The sequence below is a fragment of the Ailuropoda melanoleuca genome, chromosome 8 (assembly GCF_002007445.2).
Source record: "Ailuropoda melanoleuca isolate Jingjing chromosome 8, ASM200744v2, whole genome shotgun sequence".
Taxonomy (NCBI): Eukaryota; Metazoa; Chordata; class Mammalia; order Carnivora; family Ursidae; genus Ailuropoda; species Ailuropoda melanoleuca.
The window spans coordinates 100,042,882-100,063,787 of record NC_048225.1 but is presented as its reverse complement, the minus strand read 5'-3'; the positions used below and the strand labels follow the sequence as shown (position 1 = coordinate 100,063,787).

The 20,906-nt window shown below is 40.6% G+C and overlaps 1 protein-coding gene across 8 annotated transcripts in view; it reads right to left on the bottom strand.

Moving 5' to 3' along the window:
* NR5A2 (nuclear receptor subfamily 5 group A member 2) overlaps window positions 1–20,906 on the bottom strand; it is a 134,211-nt gene that overhangs the window by 41,668 nt on the left and 71,637 nt on the right. For all 8 annotated transcript variants that reach the window (XR_004627328.1, XM_019794525.2, XM_002914613.4 and 5 more), the window contains 2 exons: window positions 18,863–18,982; window positions 9,072–9,219 (listed from right to left, as the gene is read on the bottom strand). Coding sequence is in view for 7 of the 8 variants with exons in the window: in XM_019794525.2 (XP_019650084.1) it covers window positions 9,072–9,219; window positions 18,863–18,982 (268 nt within the window). In the remaining variant the exon portion in view is untranslated. The remainder of the gene's footprint in view (window positions 1–9,071; window positions 9,220–18,862; window positions 18,983–20,906) is intronic.

Sequence of the window (20,906 nt, the reverse complement as noted above, 5' to 3'; positions counted from 1 at the left end):
AATCCACACAACACCTATTATACTGCATTTAATTAAGACAAGCATCAACTTTATGTGCCATTATTTGCTTCTGCCAAATCTCTATGGTGTAGATATTGAACGGAGGCATCCCTTGAATGCTAATCAATCTTTTCTGAATTTCAAATGATTACATAAATTTTAGGAAATGCTCATTTGCCGGCATCACCCTCAGCTGCTTATGTATCAGCGAGGCATTAGTATGAAGATATGCAGTTATCTGACAAGTGTGTAGTGAGTGTTTTTCTAAATTAGAATATCACATATGAAAAGGTAAAAGCCAAGGCTGAATGCTAATTTGAAGAACCACCCTGGGATACCTCTTTTGCCTCCCTGACTTCACGAGGAACAATTCCAGCAATGCACTGGGGCGAAGATGTGAGAGGAATGCGCTTCCTCACTAGGTGGGCCAGGCAGCGAGCGCGCGTGTGAGCGCACGTGTGAGCGTACGTGTGAGCGTGCCCACACGCATGTGTGTAGGAACAGGGGTCTGAAGCACGTGAGGTGGGTGTTTGGTCATATTTACAGGAAGGCTATCAGAGAGCAAATACTGTGACCACCCTAGCAAGGACATTTACCACCTAACGGGAAGACTGGTTGTTGCTGTCTGAAGACCATCTCTCACGCAGACACCATGTGAACAGAATCTTAGGATATGCGTACTATTGCGTTTGTTTCAAAACAGAATTAATATTCAGACGTACATTGTGATACACACTAATATACACGGGTACGAGTTTTCCAGCCTTCGGAAGTTTTTCTGACACTTCTGGAGGGAGGCAGTCAACAAAGGAATGGGAACAGGCACTCCTATTTCACTTTTCTAGGTTAGCAGTAGGTCTGCGTTACAGCAAACCACACCTGTGCCCTCGTTCTCTATTTATCCAGTGAACAGTCTATTTTGCTTTAGGTGCTGCAAACACAGAGTTTAATCAATGTGATCAAATTTCTCTGCTGGATATGGAAACCTCTTTTATTAACTGGATTTAATGTTGCTAAAAAGCAAAAAGCAAATTCATTTTTCCCTCTGCTCTTGTTGCTTTGCTTAGAATTGTGCTTTCTTCTGCCACCCCCACCCCCTACACAAACAGGGACACTTAGTCTGATGGGAAAAACCTCAGACCCAACAAGCTCTTGGGCCCGTGGAGAACTGGGCAAAAAAATGTACCCTTTTTCTTTTTGCAACACCTTACATTCCCTTCTCCCACGGTGTGTTCTAGGACGTCTCCAGACTACTCTGGAAGCGCTGAGGGGAGGGAGCACCTGGACGCCAAACATGCCCCCATGCACACTCCCTCTAGGGCTTTGCAGCTCAGGAAGGGTGGGTGCAGGAGTCCAGAGCACAGCCCAAGCCAGGACAACTTTTCTTTCACAGGACCACCTCGTTACTGGTCAATCATCAGGTGATCCTGCAAACTATTTCTTCTGCATGGGAGGTGGGATTTTGTAAAATCTCATCGTGATTTATGCTGCATAGCCACGCTAACATCTGGACTTGGGTTTGAGGGTGGAACTGCAGTTCAAGCAACCAGTTTTCACTCCCCTCTGCATGACTAGGACAGCCTTCCCAGGGGCAGCAAAGAACCAAGCAGTTGGGATGAGGAGGGTACGCGTGGGGCAGGCTTTTCTCAGCACAGGACTGGACACACCAGCCTTGGTGGCAGCTTCATAATAGTCTTTCTCACTGAGCAAAAAAGCAAGGAGTCTTCCCTCCAGGGGTCCTGACTGAACTGCCATGCTTTCTGGGCCATGCTAACACAGAAACTACCCTATGCCACACATCATAACTGCATGCTAAATATTCCTACAGGTCCTGGTTGTCTCTTATTAAATGAGATGTAAGATCAATAGTTGCTCTGCAATGCTTTGCCCATGTAGAAAGCCTTCATTTTCCCAACGAAGTATATATGCATGCCAGTCCTCACAGTGATGAGAGTTCCCATGGGACTGCTTGTGATCAAGTCGTAAGCTCTGCACAGAGGTGCTGACTTGGGCTTGGGTCACATGAAGGCCATCTCCCTGTTGGCATTTTGCTTTACCAACTGCTCTGCAGGGGGCTTTTTAATTTTTTAAAAAAGATTTATTTCTTTATTTGAGTGTTGGGGGGAGGGGAAAGGGAGAGGGAGAGAGACCCTTAGGCAGACTCCACGCTGAGCACAGAGCCCCACACTGGCTTGACCTCATGACACCAAGATCACGACTTGACCAGGTTGACAATGAAAGCCAAAAGGAGTAATGATATTCTTAGGAAAGGGAAAGCAAGGGATAGATCTTTATTTAAACAGCAAAGCAGAATTACTAGTAAAAGTTAAAATAAAGCAAGGATACCTATTATATGAAAAACTAAGCCTACTGGAAAGCTAATTGCTGAAAATAAATTTCCTCACCTAAAGACTAAGCATTTTCCAGCTAGTAAACACGGTGCCGATTTTATTTACTATTAACAATGTCAACATCATAATGCATGAGCAGAGTTATGGTGGCGCCCTTCGGCAGAGTGGAAAGTTCTACCTGAAGACAGAATTTCCTAATTCTCCCCACCAAGGAGCTTTATCTCTTGAACCTGATAGACCCTTTTGGTTCCTCTACTCTACTCGACTCTAGAGAACGACCACCAAAGGGGAAGAGGGTGATCGTCAAGATACTTTCATTCATTTTCTCCTTTTAACGTTACCAGGAGCTCAAACAGATGACACAATAGACGAATAAGTAATAAAGGCTTATGATCATTTAACTTTCCTAAAGTCCTGCAAATAATACACAGAAAATGCCGAACCCCTAGGCAACAATAAACTATAAGGAGGAATTCTTTGGACAGGGAGGTACCAAGGTTATGAGGCATACCTATAAGGTATGTAGAAATGCTTTCTACAAATTTCCTAAAGCCCTGGAACCCAGAGTTCACATTGTCAAGAGACAAACGAAAAAAAAAACAGCTTACGATATATTTAGAAGCCAAGCGAAGGAAGTTTTATAATTAGTTAGTATATTCAATGCAGATTGGAAATTCATGTAAAGCAGTTCCCTGCTTGGTTTTCTTTTTCTTCCATATTCCTCAGGTAATTGTCCTAATCCCCTACATCATTTTGTCCATATAGAAGGTGACTTAGTATGCATGTAGTATTTTAAAAATATTGGTTGATGAGTTCCAATGTCTCTGAAGAAGATGATGTGCTGTAGCAGAGAAAACACAGCCTAGCATTTGGGATGTTAGTTCTAGACCTGGCTCTGGCCTAAAATGTTGGATGAATTACCTAGTTTTTCCAACTACCAAATAAGAGAGAGATGATCTCTTAGGTCCTTGTTTCTGTAAGTGATTTACCCACCTGAAGACGTTTTATTAACACCACTGGAGAAAAGCATTCCTGCCACTTCCTTTTATGGTATCAGACACTCTGAGTGTCTCAATTCAAACAGAACCTAAATACTGATCATCAGTACTTAATTCCATTCATTATTTCATTCACAAAGGAAAACTCTATTTAGTCTTTATTTTTCTTACGAGAATCCCTTTCATAATGTGAAGATATAGCCTTACTTTCTAAAGTAAAGATGACACATAGGATCTATTCGCTAGCCTCTGTTTCTTCAAATTTTGTGCCTGTATTTTTGTTATTGTTGTTGTTACTTATTTTTCCAGTTCCCACTATTTTTTTTTAACTTAGATGTTGGAAGGAAAAGCCTTCTTTCATTCATGAATGCAATCAATATTTCTTAAAAACTTATATATGTCAGGTGGTATGCTAGGAGCAAAACAGATAGACTTCCTGTGTTCATGGACATTCTAGTTTATTAATCTGATAGATAAAAAGCCTTTGCTTCGCTGAAAGTACTAGAACCGTAGAGCACTCTTTTTTTTATTGTAAGCCTTAGATATTTAAAGTAGCCACAAACAGACACGGGGAAAACTTGCTTTGTTCATTTTCTCCTTCCAAATCATGATTTCAAAGGTCTTTTTAGGACTGAAAACATTATTCATCCATTTTCAAAACCCTTTCCAATTTGTGGGTCAAGTCACAAATACACTGTTTTATCCTGAGAGATTTCACCAATTGCTTGGATGGTAATTTACACTAGAGATAATGTGTAACTCTTTTAAAGTAAGGAGTTGTGGTCTCACACTAACGCGTGCCTGAACCAAACCCGGAGATGAACCCCACAACTCTGCAGCCAGCTTTGCTCTTGACCTATGCCCACTGCACAGTCAGTGCTGCTCTACCGAGAAGCCTCAGGTAGCAGTTTGAGTGAGGGCATCTAATGAGCAGTAACTCCACCAGGTGAGCCATATCCCAAGGTGACCACAACCCATCTTCCCTCCGTCCGCCTCCTTGAGGATGAATCTTGCCTGGGATGTGTGTCATTCAAAATTTAGAAATTTGGTGTGAAGCAAAGAGCTACCACGATGAACAAAGATATGATGTTGTCCAGCCCTTTTAGTGCAGACAGGATTCCGTCAATATCAAGAAGGAGTTGTACAACGTTCCTCAACTACTGTTAATTAACATGGGCTGAAAGCCTCCGGTCTTGCATTTGCCTGGAACAGACATGCATTTATCACCTAGTGTTAGCCACGAATATTCTTTCCAGTCTTTCTGCAGCAAGTTAGCTTTCCCAAAGAGCTAATACATGAACATCTCCCCCTTATACACTGGTAGAATGCAAACTGATAACAGAAATAATTTAACTTTGAGGAGGTATCAGTTAGACATCTCTGAAGAAACTAGTCTCAGAAAACTAACCTGAACTTGAGATATGACAACCTCCTATTACATGTCACAAACCACTTTGGTAAAGGCTTTGTTTTGAATTTAAAATTAAGTAAATCCATGTATGTCTCTTTTTCACCAGTAATATTTTGTTAAGTCTGTACTGTGTACCAGGCAACATGCTGGAGACCTGGGTACAGAGAAAAGTGAAGGACAATTTCTAACCCCAACTGAAACCCAGTCTAGAGCACTGTCTGCACAGAAGCAGTGCAAAACAGAGCAGAATCTTCCACCCTTTCCAGTGCACTTAGAAAGCCCACACTTGGGGCAAATATTAGCTACTTTTTAAGCTGGGAAAATCCCCTTAAAGAGAATAACAATCTCTTTAACTCAGTTGAATATAAAACAGTGCTTTGAGAAACACTGGGCAAAGAAGAGAATAATTCACAATAAATCAAGGGCATTCATTAGGGGAAATAAGATGCAATACGCCTCTAGTACTTTCTCTTACCACCTGGGATGTATCAGGAGTCCAGCAGCAACTAGCCACTGAGTCTTGAGGCTAAGAAAATCCAAAGGCCAAAGTAACGTCTTAGTTGGCACATTCTAATTACTCATTGCTTTGAGCACTTAAGCCACACGAATATTCCAGAAGGGCCTGAACACGTAACAACACTTTTCAGGATGCTGGAGTCAGAAACCAGGTGACTCCTTCCCAGTTCTGCATTTGTCTTCAAGTTTGTGGGAATTCTGCTCATCTTTGGAACACATGCAATAATGACATTATTTGAGGGCCGTGATTCCACATACTTATGCTATGACATTTATTTCTGCATTGCTGGTGACAGAGAGCAAATTTCCTTTCATCAGTCACTTTGATTCCTTTTTAGAAGGTGGAATACAAACCAACAGAGAAATATCACAAATTTTATCTTCTCTTGGGTCATCAGTTTTAAATAGCCAATGTAGAGTATCTCCTGTTCTGCCTAGTTATCAATGGGCTCAAATTATGTTACCTCATAGTTCGGAAAATTTTTAAAAAATTATTTATATATATATTTAACAGGATTTTAAGACAACAGTACTAGCAGACTGGGCCCCCAGAGCCCACTATATTATATACAGAAATATTCTGAGAGAGGGGAGATTTTTTATTCTTACTTCTTTTTCAACCAGCTTAACTAATTGATGTCTGTTCCTGGATACAATTTGAGGGAGGAAAAAAAAAATCAGGCAGTGGAATGGAAAAGTTTTAGTCAACCATACATTTAAATTAGTCCTGTCATTAGCTTTTCATAGAAGTCAGGAATCAGCTTTAGTGAAGAATGACTTTTAGGAGGAGGAGGATGTCTACCAGAATTTGATTCAGCTCAACTAATCGGCTACTGTTCCTCTAGAATTTTCTATTCCAGTTCAAGCACCCAGAAACCTGAGACTCATGCAGGCCTTCATCCTCCTAACTCTGTCACATGATTTCATCCTATACCTTGGTCATGTCAGCACATTCCTATCTCCATGGAGTGTTAGAACCACCTCTGAACACGAAGTTTCCAGCCCTGTTTGTCTCCAGTCCACTTTCCACATCACTACCAGAAAAGCATATCAACTTCCATTAACCACACCTCACCCCTTTTTTAAAAGAATCCAGCTACACTTCCTAATTGCCTACAGAATGAGGATCCCCACGCCTACTTTTGTTTACCACCGTATCCCCAGTTCCTACCTCAGCACCTGACACGGAGAAGTGCTCAGTAAGCATTTGTTGAATGCCTTAAGACCCTCTATGACCAGCCTCTTGTGCACCCCTCCGGCCATAGCTGAGGCTTTCCTCAAGCCATATGATCTCCCACTAGCTCTCGAACTCGTCTTGCTCTTTCTTGCCTGCACGCTTTTGCACCAGCCATTCCTCCAGCTTAGAATGCTGTACCTGCCAGGGCTCTCATCCTCCTTTCTCACCAGCTCCATGTGGTAAACACGGTTTCATCTCCCACCAAGAGAACACTGCCGCAGTCCTCTCTCAACACAGCCCCTGACCTATGAGCAGTCCACAAAGTCTTCATTTTCCTCCAGGAACAGAGAGGCTGAAGGCTGGGCTGGGATCAGAACATACTGGTTTTCAGACTTGGAAGGGGAGGGGTGTGCAACGCTTGCAAGGGTTTGAGACAGGAAAGGAGGTACCACCGATTCTTTACTTGGGCTCAGCTTTCAAGGGTGGCTCTGCTATGATTTCATTCCCACTACAGGCAAACAGGTGTTCGGGGACTGGCTTGGGTCCCTAAAAGTTAATTATCCACAAACCTCAATAAAGCTGCCCCCAAAAATATTATTTATGGTTTCTCTGGGGGGAAATATTTTCTGTATGCAAACTGGAAACTACCTTAACATTATGCCAATTACCTACCATCTTCTTGCTTCTTTAAAAATAAACTCTTGAAAAATTCTAACTAACTAGTAGTAGTACTAGTACTAGTACTCTTGCCGAAAACGTATTTACCTCTGATGTTCTGAGAACCATCCTTTTTTTTTTTTTCCTTAAACAACAAACAGATTTAGTGGAGGTTTAAGGGCCACTGAGTTAGTTATTCAGTGGTCCCCAGGCTCCTGACACAGTCAACACACTCAAGTAAGAGAGTGTGTGGTTGAGGTCCTGGGAAATATACGGCCCAATGGTCCAGGATGATAATTTGTGAGGTTCAAAGATTGAAAGCACTTCAGAACCACCACCCCAGCCCCTACTTCCCTAGGATTGGCAGAGAACATAATAATTTTGAAAAATTATGAAGGGAAGATAAAAGTGAGGAAAACGAAACATGGCCCATGGTTAATATCTACATCTTCAAATGTAATGCAGTTATTCAACTAATTTAAAATACCACTGAAGTGAGATGACTCTCTTTAAATATTTTATCACTAAGATGCTGGAAGATTCCTTACACATACATTACCACTTCTTCCATTTAATTACTGATCAAATGTGCTAGTTGAAAAGACTTAAGATCTTGCCATACACCAGAATGATTTGTGAGATTCGAGCAAGCAGGCCTGTGTTATCTTCCACTTGATTTTCTAAAAACTGCTCATGGGTAAAAGATGTCGACTTACTTGGATAGAAGTTTCCTATTTATAGTGGTTAATACAGAAACCACACAGGATCCAGTCCTGGCATTGTAAACCTTTGAACACTACATCTATGAAATTCTGTTGTCTTTTTAAATTTTCAGTAACATTTCTCTTTGCTATATTTATCACATTTTCCAAAATATGAAAACGTTCTTTTTATTTTAAATGTTGACTACATGTGAAAAATTAACTCTGGTTCTATTACTTCAAACTATCCCTTTATTAGCAACAGTTGTGCGTCACTGTCAAGAGGAATTTTAAGGCGAAAGTACCAAATCTGGAGAGTAGACACATCTGTTTTACTTTGCAGTTTGTTTTATTGTTTTATTTCTTAGGCTATGAATTCACAACTATCTTATAACTGAAGACTAAAGAAAAAACATATGTTGGTAAATCTGATTTCTGCATTTTTTTCACTCAGGGGAAGTTGCCTCCCTCAGCTATCTGCCAATAAGTAATAAATGGACTTGGCAAAAAGTTTATTTAAGTTGGCTTTATTAAGCCAACAAAATACAGAAATCAAGTACGGGACAGGCAGAAAAATCTGTTCCTTTGAAGTCAATAAAAATCCATCTCCTTAATCCTTTTTTTATTCCAAGCAGTGGTGATTTTTCTCAACTGACTCACTGAGAACCTTGATTTAGCCAATCTGTCTTGCTTAGTTATCTTTCTTCTCCAAAGCTTTCCTAAAGAAACATCCTTTCCCCTTGACAACCATCATCTTTTATACTTGCATAGTGATGCCTCTGGTTATAAACATTCTCTGGTTAATCCTGATCGAGATTTAAGAAACAGGTTTTTAATTACTATCCATATTTTACACTAAAAACAGCAGTAGCTTGCAAGCCCTAAAAAAAGACACATTGAAATGATCAACAGCAGAAGGATGGCTACAATTTGATACCATACATCTTTCCTAAGTGATCTCCATTCAGCCTTCTGACACAGCCTTATCTGGCTGCTGCCTACTATTACGTCCATTATGGGAGAAACTTCAGGACTCTAGTCTAATAACTCCTTTTCCATGCCCCAACCCATCTACTCACAGGCGAACAGTCATGCAGAAATATATACGTAAGAATATATTCACGTTTGACGATGTCGTGATTTGAGAAGGAGGGCATTATCTTGGTAGAACAAAAGCATGTACTGACCTCGAGACACTCAAGAGTTTGGCATCCTCTAATAACATCTGGTTACACAGAGTATGAGAAAAGCATTCCTTACCTAAACTAAAGAGCACCAAGAATTTCAGACACACAAACTCTCGTTGATCAAACTGCAGAGAGCGAAGCTTTGCCACTAACTCTTGTGCATGACTCATGAGATTGTTGAGGGTGGCCCCGGCTTGGGATGCTATTACGGAATAGTCCACCTGCAACACAGAATCAGTTTTAATGACTGTCAGAATCAGAAACAAACAAACAAAAAGAATCAGAAACAAATATTTTATTTGAAACTTTTAGAAATTGTGGGTAAAATCAGACGGCATTATAGATTTGTAACAGAAGGGACAGTCCCCACGAAAATAGTGAGATGTGCTACGATTCTGAGATGTAATTATTTGGATAAATCTAATCATGTCAATAAGCTTTGTACGGAACAGATTTTGGCTACCCAAATTTCACCTTCATCTTTTCTCTATTGGGAAGTTACATTATCACCTAGGGTTAAAATTTTTAACTCTCACAAATAAATTTAAAGGAAACTATCCTATCCGTAAAAAGGGAATCCAGGACAGTATGCTATGTGCACGATGGTGTTAACTACTGCATGAGGAAAGTGAAGGCAGAGAGATGTTTCCATTTTTATTTTCTAAAGAGACTATAGTTTAAGCAGTCATTGTCCAAGAATGCAGGCTTGTGGGTGAAGAAAGATTCGCACTGAGATCACTCTTTAGGAGGTTGCTTCCTAAAAAGCAGCAGCTACTATTTTCATTCATATGATTATTAATACATTTCTCTCTAAAGACAGCAATGATCTTATTAAGAAGAATGATTTCTTGATATACAAAACATAACCAAAAAGGCTTATTTTTTTCATTAAAAAAAAAAGGTGCTGCAATGCACGAATCTTAGATTATTCGTGGGGACATAAAAAGCTTAGCTTCTAATAATAAGTTAAGATGTTGGGATGGCTGTCAATGATGGTACTGGCTTTGCTGCTGCAATTACAGCATAATGGGAAAGCCCAGTTGGTACCTGACGCTCCCATTCTTTTTGTACTGGAGAGCTCTCAGGCAACCAGATACTCTTTTAGGTGCATTTAATATTTGCAGCAGCAGCAAATTTGTCTGGGAGGCAAGTCCTCATCTGCCACTCACCCGGAGCAGACTGTATTAAATTTTTATATTTATTGACATTTCATTACCATAATTGACTGCACTTGCTTCTCTAGGAGAAGGCACAGGGCTGCCTCCGAAGCAGGAGAACTAGTCCCTAGAGTAGAATTTGCAATTAAAAACAAGGCAGAATGGATTTTTTTTATTGTGTAAATATGATGAGTTGAATTTTCAGCTTTAACTAGAGAATACTGGGTGTACAGAAACCTTTTTTCAAGAGTGAGAAAAATTAGGAGTCAGTGGAAAGACGACCCCCAAAGGTGTCAATCAGGTTATATAGAGTCAACTATGCATGAAAAAGGCACAGTTAATGTGTGTTCTAGGTCTGTTCTTGTATCAAGCACAGCACTGTCCTCCCTGCTTTGTCCATGTGCTGGCACCTGTCCACTAAATTTAAACATCAAGCGTTCTAAGAACTCCTTTGGTTTCTGTTTCCAAATGTGTGAAAGAAAGGGCCAGGATCCAGGCAACCTGAACCCTGAGCCGGAAGCAGAGAGGACAGACAGATGAACACTGTGGAATGCATTATGATGATCTGCGAAGCCCCCAAAGGGATGTCTCCGCTACCATTTTGGCAGTCCTCTTACTCCAGGGAAGTTCTTCTTCCTTAAAAGTGGTGTCTGAGCTCTCAATTCTTTAGCAACTATACATGGTCTCACTATTCCCAGATAACAACAGAAATCCTATGGAGACAAATAGGATAGGTGAATGAATGAGAGCAGGAAGGCCCTGTGGGGTCACAGAGGTGGAAGAAAACTGGGACAAGATAGGAGATCTGGGTCAACACAGCCACTTACAAGGGAAGCATCTTGGGCGAGTCAGATGGAGTCTCCATCCCTTGGTTCCCTGATCTTTAAATAAAGCAGTTAAACTAGAGGATAATAAGGTGCCTCCCATTTCTGTGATTATTATCAGGAAATGAGAGTATGTGGGATAATACTACCAATTTAAGCTTGGAATCAGCTGTTGAATGCACTGCAGCTGGAGGTTAGTATGTACACAGCACATTTTAATCAAAATCATGAGTGAAACCTTCAACCAGGAAAGTGCACTAAAATAAACCACAAATATGTTGGTATTAATTAATTTTTCTAGTACAAAGTTAACTGAGTTTTGATATGTGTACAGTTCTACCAAGTCTGCAAGAAGTTCAAACACCAGACTCATGCTTGAAAATGTAGTACCGTATTAACCAGAACCTCATTTTTTATTTATTTTTACTTATTTTTTACTTATTTATTTAATTTTTAAGATTTTATTTATTTATTTGAGAGAGAGAGACAGGCAGCGAGAGAGGGAATACAAGCAGGGGGAGTGGGAGAGGAAGAAGCAGGCTCCCAGCAGAGGAGCCTGATGTGGGGCTCGATCCTACAACGCCGGGATCATGCCCTGAGCTGAAGGCAGGTGCTTAACAACTGAGCCACCCAGGCGTCCTCAGAACCTCATTTTTTTTTAAAGATCGGCTCATTAAAATCTGACATGTGGGCAGTTCTAACAGGTGTGTAATACTAAGTTCAAGTCCTAGAACTTTAAACTTGAAAATATAGTACACTATGCCTGAAAGGAACTGAAATTGTTTCCTAAGATTCTATTTAGTGAGAGACCTCTAGTGCGATGAACTCCAGGAAATCAACTGGCATACCAACAACTTTATAGCTATACATTTATTTACATGCTAATTTGAAAGCTCAAACATGCTTATTAAATGGGAGCTCCGATAACATTTCCTTCAAGGATAATTTATCAAATGGCACGGCTCTGAAGGAGGATTGGTGATTTATTCCTCAAACAGCACACAGATCTGCAACTTCCTTACATTTTATTACAAACATAATAATATTTTCATTGTTGAAAGCGGAGTTTGCGCTCATTTCAGGAGCAGCTGGCCTTGTCTTTTATGTACTTAGTAAAATTAATTTATTGCTCTCTTACATGTAATCTTTGTGCCATTAAATTCAAGGCAGATATTGAAGAAATACTATAAGCTGATGTCCCCTTTGGATAAATTTCACTCATCATGAAGGTAGAAACAGTTTTAGCTAAATTGCTTTTAGTTCTAATAACTGAAATTTTTGATGACTTGTACATTGTAAGATGCCTGTCATTTTAATATGATACACAATAATAGAAGATAATGAATAAGTTGCCAGTAGACCTTTCCCTTAGGATAATGTTACAGTGGCTGTTAATTAGCTACAGTATGCAAATACTAACAGCGACCCCACTTCAAAGTATTCTATTGTTATTTTATAGATTATATAAGTATATATATATACACACAGATACCTGTTTTATGTGCATGTATTTTTAAAATACTGGATAGAAACGGATTGTCGTAATTCTACGATGTTAAAAATATAGAATCAATTTGATAATCCTGATGTTACTGATAATATTATTAATAATATTACTGATAATCATTAGTTTCTTTTTTGCTTAGCAAGATTATTTAACAGACACTCATACAGATGTCTGATTAAAAGACATAATGAATGCATGATAGCTGATCTTAGGTTTAAGAAAGAAATTTGGTGTGGGGGCGCCTGGGTGGCACAGCGGCGTGATCCCAGCATTATGGGATCGAGCCCCACATCAGGCTCCTCTGCTATGAGCCTGCTTCTTCTTCTCCCACTCCTCCTGCTTGTGTTCCCTCTCTCGCTGGCTGTCTTTCTCTCTGTCAAATAAATAAATAAAATCTTTAAAAAAAAAAAAAAGAAAGAAAGAAAGAAATTTGGTGTGAATCACCAAATCCTCATTTCAATACTAGGTGGTAGTGCCCAGGGCTTTCTTTGCCGTGGGATTATTTCAATTACTCTAGTTCTCAATGAACTTTGAAGGGACTCAATTCTGCAAACATCTATTTAGCAAACATAAATGTGCTAGGCACCATGCTAGCCATGGGACTTTTGAGAAAAGTTGTGCTATTTTATTTAACTTTCTTCTCTCTCTTCAAGCTCCAAGTAGGAGTTCCCTGGAGATTCCCCTCATTTAAAAAAATTCCGTCTAGTCTTTTTCTTCCTTCTCTGTTGTAATTAATGCATCACATTATTTACCATGAGCTGCGCTCAGGAGGAAAATGTCAGAATACTGGGCCAAGGAGTACCTGGGGCCTTGCATTCCTTAGCTTGTAGCAGAGTTGCTATAAAGCATAGTGTAAACCTTACATACATGCTCAAGTTGACACAAAATTGCTGCCTGGGTCGCCTTCGTGTCAGGACTATAGTCCCGATATTATAGACTGAGGCATATTTAATATTACTATTTAGTAATCTCACAATACTCACAATAAACATTTTCATTTATTCTAGAAAAAATCATCACAGAGCAGTTGAGAAAACTCTATAAGCAAACCTGGAATTTTTTCTTTTTTTTTTAAGATTTAATTTATTTATTTGACAGAGAGAGAGAGAGTGTGAGAGAGCGCACAAGCAGGGGGAGTGGCAGGCAGAGAGGGAGGGAGAAGCAGGCTCCCCACTGAGTAAAGAGCCTGGATGATGCAGGGGCTCAATCCCAGGGTTCTGGGATCATGACCTGAACTGAAGGCAGATGCTTAACCGACTTAGCCACCCAGATGCCCCAAACCTGGAAATTTCTAACAAATGATCTGGGAGTACCGTATTTCTTCTGGTTGAGGCTGAAAAGGTGATGGACTTAAGTTAGTTGAAGTTTAGTTAGTTTAGTTAAAGTTTTATCCAGAAATTCTTTGTCACTGCTCCGCTAACCCTGGGAGGATTTGCAGGTGTCTGTCTCAACCTACAAAGGAGTTTGGTCAAACACTGTCACTTTAGAAATAAGGCACTTCCTTCTAGACGCTTCAAATGCCCATCTGACTCCCTTTGCACTTCCTCCTCTGAACCTTCCTCCCATCTTATCTGAACCTGTGTCATGCGGCTTACCTGTGAAAGTGCACAGTGCAAAGCACTATGCAAGGCTCAGTCATCACCGTCATTAGACGATAAATTACACCTCTTATCACCACTGAGTGCAGGACTGAGTCTAATGGGTCTGCCCCTCCTCCCACATCTTTGATTTTCCTTCAATTATTAAGCTTTCAGAAATGTTTTTAAATTAAGTGAATCAAGTTGTTTTTCCTGTAGGTGAGTGTTACGCTGCCAATGGGGGTATTTTACATGCTTCTTTGAAATAATGCTGTTTAATTTTTTTCACCATGATATCAACATCATGACTTGAGGCTTCTATCATTGTTTCAAAGTTCACATTCTGCACAAATCTGTGGTAGTAGGTCAATGCGTTTTGGTGGCAGAGGAATTATTTCCTTTAAGAAAGTAACAAAACCCCGCATTTAGGAAGAAAACTCAACAGAAACTGTTGATTTAGGGTGGTGGCATTATGGACGACCATTTTACTTCTTTCTAGCATTTTCTTGATGCTGAAATAATTTTGTAAGGGTAAGTAATAATTACGTTAAAATACTTCTGATGATTTGAATTTATTTTTTACAATGTGTTTACAATGCCACACCAAAAAAAATTATGAATAAATAAAACAAAACCATTTATGTATTTGGGCTCAATAGAGAAGAAATGAATGCCTTGCTTGGAAATTCCACGGCAACTGTCACGCACAGAAATTATACATGAAGACCCAACTGAAAGCCTGTGGTGACGGCGAGCTCTGTAGCATCTGTGAGGCATACAGAAAAGCAGTACGGTATGTTGGTTAAGAACACAAACTTTGGGATGCCTGGGTGGCTCAGCTCATTATCTGACTTTGGATTTCAGCTCAGGTCATGATCTCAGGGTCATGAGATCAAGCCCTGTGTCAGGCTCTGTGCTCGGCATGGAGTCTGCTTGTCCCTCTCCTTCTGCTCCTTCCCTCACTCACTCTCTTCTCTAAAAAAAAAATAAATAAAATGTTAAAAGAAAATTTAAAAAAAGAACACAAACATTGGCACCAGCCTGCCTAGATGGGAACATTTTACTGCTTTTATTAGTTGTATCTTGACCTTGCATCAACTACTTTCTGTCTCAGCTCCTCATCTGTAAAATGGGGGTGATATTAATAATAAATACTTTCTTCATAGGGCTGTTGAATTCATGTCGGCTTCACCTTAGCTTAGTTTTGATAGATTCTGACTTTCACGTCCGCACTTTACAGAACTATTTCTTTAACTCCTCCTGCAAGTCTCTGAGGTAGATTCCCCCACCATCCCCACGGGATAGGCGAGGACACTGAAACCGGAACAGTAAGGGGAGTTGCCCAAGATGGCATAGCTAGTAAGTTCTGGAAAAGGAACTGGAACACAAGTCAGTTCGATTCTAAACTAAGACTAATGTGTGTAACATACACACACACGCGCAGACACACACACCATTTTCATATCAGAGAGCAAGTAGCCTGCACTAGTAATAAAAATATACTCTACCCGTAGTTTCTTGTTAGACTATGTACTAAAAAAGAGGAAGTTCCTTCTCTCCCTTTTTGCTTTCTTCAACTACCTCCACACACTTTCCTTTTAAAAATCACGTTCTCCCTAGGGGCGCCTGGGTGACACAGCGGGCTGGGCATCCGACTCTTGGTTTCAGCTCAGGTCATGATCTTGGAGTCCTGAGTCCCATCCCCGAGTCCAGCTCCACGCTCAGTACAGAGTCTGCTTGTCTCTCTCCCTTTGCTCCTCTCCCTACTCTCTCTCTCTCGAATAAATAAATAAAATCTTTAAAAAAAAATAATTTCCCCCTCCAGAATATTGCTCTACTCTTACACTTCATATAGTCCCTCCTTTCAGCATTACTTTAACAATCTTCCTAAAATTAACATACTCCAAATAATTTACTATTGCTATGGTTTTAACAAAAAAATCTAAGTTTCCCCACACTTGCAGTCAGGGAGGTATTTATACTTAATATTTTCACCTATCTTCCTGCATCTCGGGGTGGGAAGCAGTCCATGCCTACTGCAGTGAAAAGCAACTTATTAACGTTGGACCAGTGCTGGTGTCTCAGCCCCACGACAGAAGATGGGAAGGTGTAAGAAGGTATAGATGAGCTATGGGAAACATGGTGGGGATGCACACTCGGGGTGCTGAGTCCAAGTTAACTTGTTTAGGTCACGACAGGGTGCTTCTACTCTGGCACCATCAGCTAATATTTACCATGCACCTGACATGCTCAGCACTACACAGGTGCTGTGGAGATGTAAAAATATGTCTAGGACTCCACATTAAAATATCTTTCTCATTCTGTTGGGGAGGTCACATGCTTTGCAAAGGGTTTCCTTCGTAGCACTTCTGCTTTTATTTAAGAAATTGCAGGATGGGGCACCTGGGTGACTCAGGGGGTTAAGCTTCCAACTCTTGATTCAGGCTCGGGTCATGATCTCAGGATCAGGAGCTCAAGCCTGCTTAAGATTCTCTCCCTCCCTCCCCCTTCCCAAAAAGAAAGAAAGAAAAGAAAAAAGAAAGAAATCGCAGGAGCATCTCTCTACTTGCTAGATGGAATGCTACCCAATTCATGAGTCACTTAATAAAGCCAATTAGATTCCTAAAAAATAATAATAATAAAATAAGAAATTGCAGGAAGCCCAGAGATAGATTCAAAATGTTTTGTCTAGCCTATTCCACAACAGAAAATAGAAGGTTTGTTCCACAATTTTCCTAAGTAAGAATATCCGGTTATAAGGAATCATTACCAGGTTTTTCATTGGATTGGATGCAAAGGGGTAGGGGCGGGGTTTGACAGAAAGGTGACTCACTTTACAGGGGCGGAGGAGGAAGCTAGAAGATCTGGGCGGCGGGAAAGATGAGTGGGGAGAGCTGGCTCTCCACCAGGGAGTTCTATATTCTGTTGTGATGGCAAAACGTGAAGTATCAGTAATTGATACTAAAGATGATAAATACCATCTATTTCTGACTGTTCTTGGTTTTGAAAATCAGAGAGACAAGAAATGCACTTTCTCTACTTTTTAAATGCTAATTACCTTTACCCAGGGGCAGCACTTAAGGCAAAATGAAATGTGAAATAAGAAGTATTTCTAAAGAGCAAGAATGGAAGTGCTTTGAGAAAGAATGGCACAAACCCATTTGATTTCTGAAACTCAGAAGGAAATGAAATCAAATTAATTTGTGGGCTGAGGCTCCTTCTAATGCAGTTCCTAGTTAGGTAGGGCTGGGCGGGAGAGGGGGGAGTGGGGGGGAGCGAGGATTGGGACGCATACCCAATGATTAGACTCTGGAAATGGGTACATTTCCTCCAAAGACTTGGGTCACTGGATGAAAATGCTGAACAAAAATTTGGAAGTATAGGAAGTTAAGCCCATGAGACTTTATTTTCTCGTCTGGAAGGCTTTTCTCCTGAGATGTACAGAAAGCAGGGACCAGATAGTGACGGAGATGGTTGAATTGATCCAATTTGCAAAAACTCTGAAATAGAGCTTGCCTTTAATTTGATTGGGAAAATGTGATTTATTAATAATACAGCAAATGGTGTGGAGACAGCCTTTCATTTTCAAATATGCACTGCTGTGGTTTCACAGCACATAAACATTTATGGCTGGATGTAAAAGATCACGGGGCCGGAGTACTGAAGTATGGAAGCATTGCTGAACGCTGCTGCAATGCCTGAATAGGAATGACCCAGTGGACTTAGGGAATCACTATGTTCCATGCATTTATTTTAATAACACATCAGTTATTGAATGAAGCCTAAGAACTGGGAGGGACATTCCAGAATCCTATAAAGTTGGATTTAGGTCCATTGAGTACTTTCACTTCCCCAGATATCCGTGAAGCCAACACCGATCTCTCCTCCTTCAAGTCTTTGCTAAAAAATCACCTTCTCCTTAAGACCAAACCAACTACTCTTACTGAACACAGCCATCCTTGGGTCAGGATGCAACCTACCCCCATAGATGTGTGCAGATCCCCCCTTTGCACAGCACGTTCTTTTTTTTTCTTTTCATCTTTTATTCACCAGCACTTTGAGCTCTAATACATTATACATTTCTTGTATCTAGGTTTGTTATAAGATGATTCGTTATGGTCAGCTTCTCCCTGCTACAATGGTAAGCATCACGAGGACAGGGTCTTTCTCTGTGTTGTACACTAATGCACGCCAAGGCCCTAGAATAGTGGCTGGCACAGTGTTGGACGTTCCATAAATATCTATTGACTAACCAAATATCTATTCAGAAAGGCGTAAGAACTAACAGTCATTTTTTCTATTTTCCTTTTGAATGATGGCTGGCTCTTGAAAACTGGAACTTCTGTCCCTTATGCCAAATATTTAGTTTACATATGATATTTGAATCAGTCTCTTCCACTCCCATAATGCACAATAGTAAGAATTACACAATGTACAAGCTTCTTTTTTAAGAGCTGACAAAACAAGTGTGGTTAGATTGATGCAGAAACTCGAGGAAAAACTGCTGGGTGTTCATCATTAATTCTGATTTAGCAGCTGTTTTGACCCTTCAAAGCACAACTTTCAATCCCAGCAGAGAAAAAGCAGCAGAATGTTTGTGATTATGTTTTGCTTTTACAAGTTCAACCGTAATCATCGGTGTAGGAACAGAGTGCACCAAGTCAGCTTTTCTAAATTATTTGCAGCCCATCTTTCCCTTTCAAAGCACCAGAGTGCTTCTGACCTAGTTAAATTCCTGTCATTCTGAACATGCTTAATAAAAAGACGTTTTTGGGGGGCGGGGGGGTCTCTATACTCACTTGTTGCCCAGTAACCAGGAAGATGGATCCTTCCTTTCCGTGTACCACTTGTCGGTAAATGTGGTCGAGAATTAAGAGCTCACTCCAGCAATTCTGAAGCAGCTTCATTTGGTCATCAACCTATAAAAGAAATAGGAAAAAAATATGACATTGTTATTCACTACATTTTTTGTTTTACCATAATTTTCTACATAAGAGGCCTCGCTATAAGCTAGAAGTCTCCGCCAATGGTCGCCATGGTGCAAATGCTCAGAATTTACATCGCTGCTCCTGAAAATCATTATCTTCATTTGGACAAATACTTTTTAGGCCACATATGAATACTTAAGAGGAGTATTCATAATCAATGAGCTGCTAGGAAAAGGCCCTCCATTAGTTCGCTCTGTCTAATGTTAACAGAGCTATTAGATTTGCTTGTGGGAGGTCCAGGCGCCTCACACCGTCAACAGTAGACCCCATCAGAATGACCCCAAATAGCCTGTGCTTATGTGTCTAGAGTTTAATACATTGACCCAAAGCTAAACTAGTACACAGATGTGAGCAAGCTGCCAAACTGAGAAGATTTATAGAAAAGACAATTAGCGTGCCAGCACAAATGACTTTGGAAGATAGGGACACACCGCCATTATCTGTCACCAGGGTTAACTCCGAGTCCAAACTGTGCTAGACTTTGAAGAGAGCGACGGTCCTGAGGTTAATCTACATTTGCTTTTTTATTTGGACGATTTTCCCACAAACTCTCTAAACCACAGTTTCCATAACTGGAGAATGAACCAAGAACATTACCTCCCTCACAGGACTGCCGTGAGGGTTAAAATGCAATGTGCTGTGTCACAGTGGGCATTTTATTCTTATTTCATCTTGTCCTCCGGGGGACTACGTTCTTCCGTGACAAAGCCGTACTTATTTCACGTACAGTTCGCATACCCACGGTCTGAGTGTGACGAGCATACTGATCCATGGTTACGGCTACTCGTAACAGTGTGCTCTTCATTTTGTAATGGATACCAGCCAAAGACCCCGGTTTTTCCAAATGCGGTGGCCATATTTAGACATATACTGTGTATTTATAAAAGTAACACCTTGAAGTGAGCCAAACTGGTATCATTATATTCAATTTACAGATGAGAAAATAGGACTCAGAGAAGTAAAGTGGTATGCCTAAAACATTCTCTTTCTCTCTCTCAAGCTCTAGGCTGTCTCCAAATTACATCAGGAGGTGCTAGAATTTTCCAAATGAAATTAATTTGACTTACTTTGAACAAATTCGTTTTTAAGTGGCCATTCAATGGAATTGTGAGTAGCTGGCCGATTCTCAGGAAGTTTCCACTCATACATTCATTAGTACTGATAGGAACTTAGGACTAACTTTATTTTCATGAGACCAGGACATAGTGGATGTAGTCAAGGGAGCACTGAACTCATACAAGGATTCAAGACTCAGTTCTATACTTTCCAGTGGTGAGAGCTTAGTCAAACCACTTAATTCTCTAAAACTTATTTTCTCACCTAAAAATATATGAGGCAGCTTTTGTGAAGATGATAAGATAGTGGATGAGAGGGGCGCCTGGGTGGCACAGCAGTTAAGCGTCTGCCTTCGGCTCAGGGCGTGATCCCAGCGTTATGGGATCGAGCCCCACGTCAGGCTCCTCTGCTATGAGCCTGCTTCTTCCTCTCCCGCNACCAGGACATAGTGGATGTAGTCAAGGGAGCACTGAACTCATACAAGGATTCAAGACTCAGTTCTATACTTTCCAGTGGTGAGAGCTTAGTCAAACCACTTAATTCTCTAAAACTTATTTTCTCACCTAAAAATATATGAGGCAGCTTTTGTGAAGATGAAATAAGATAGTGGATGAGAGGGGCGCCTGGGTGGCACAGCAGTTAAGCGTCTGCCTTCGGCTCAGGGCGTGATCCCAGCGTTATGGGATCGAGCCCCACGTCAGGCTCCTCTGCTATGAGCCTGCTTCTTCCTCTCCCGCTCCCCCTGCTTGTGTTCCCTCTCTCGCTGGCTGTCTCTATCTCTGTCAAATAAATAAATAAA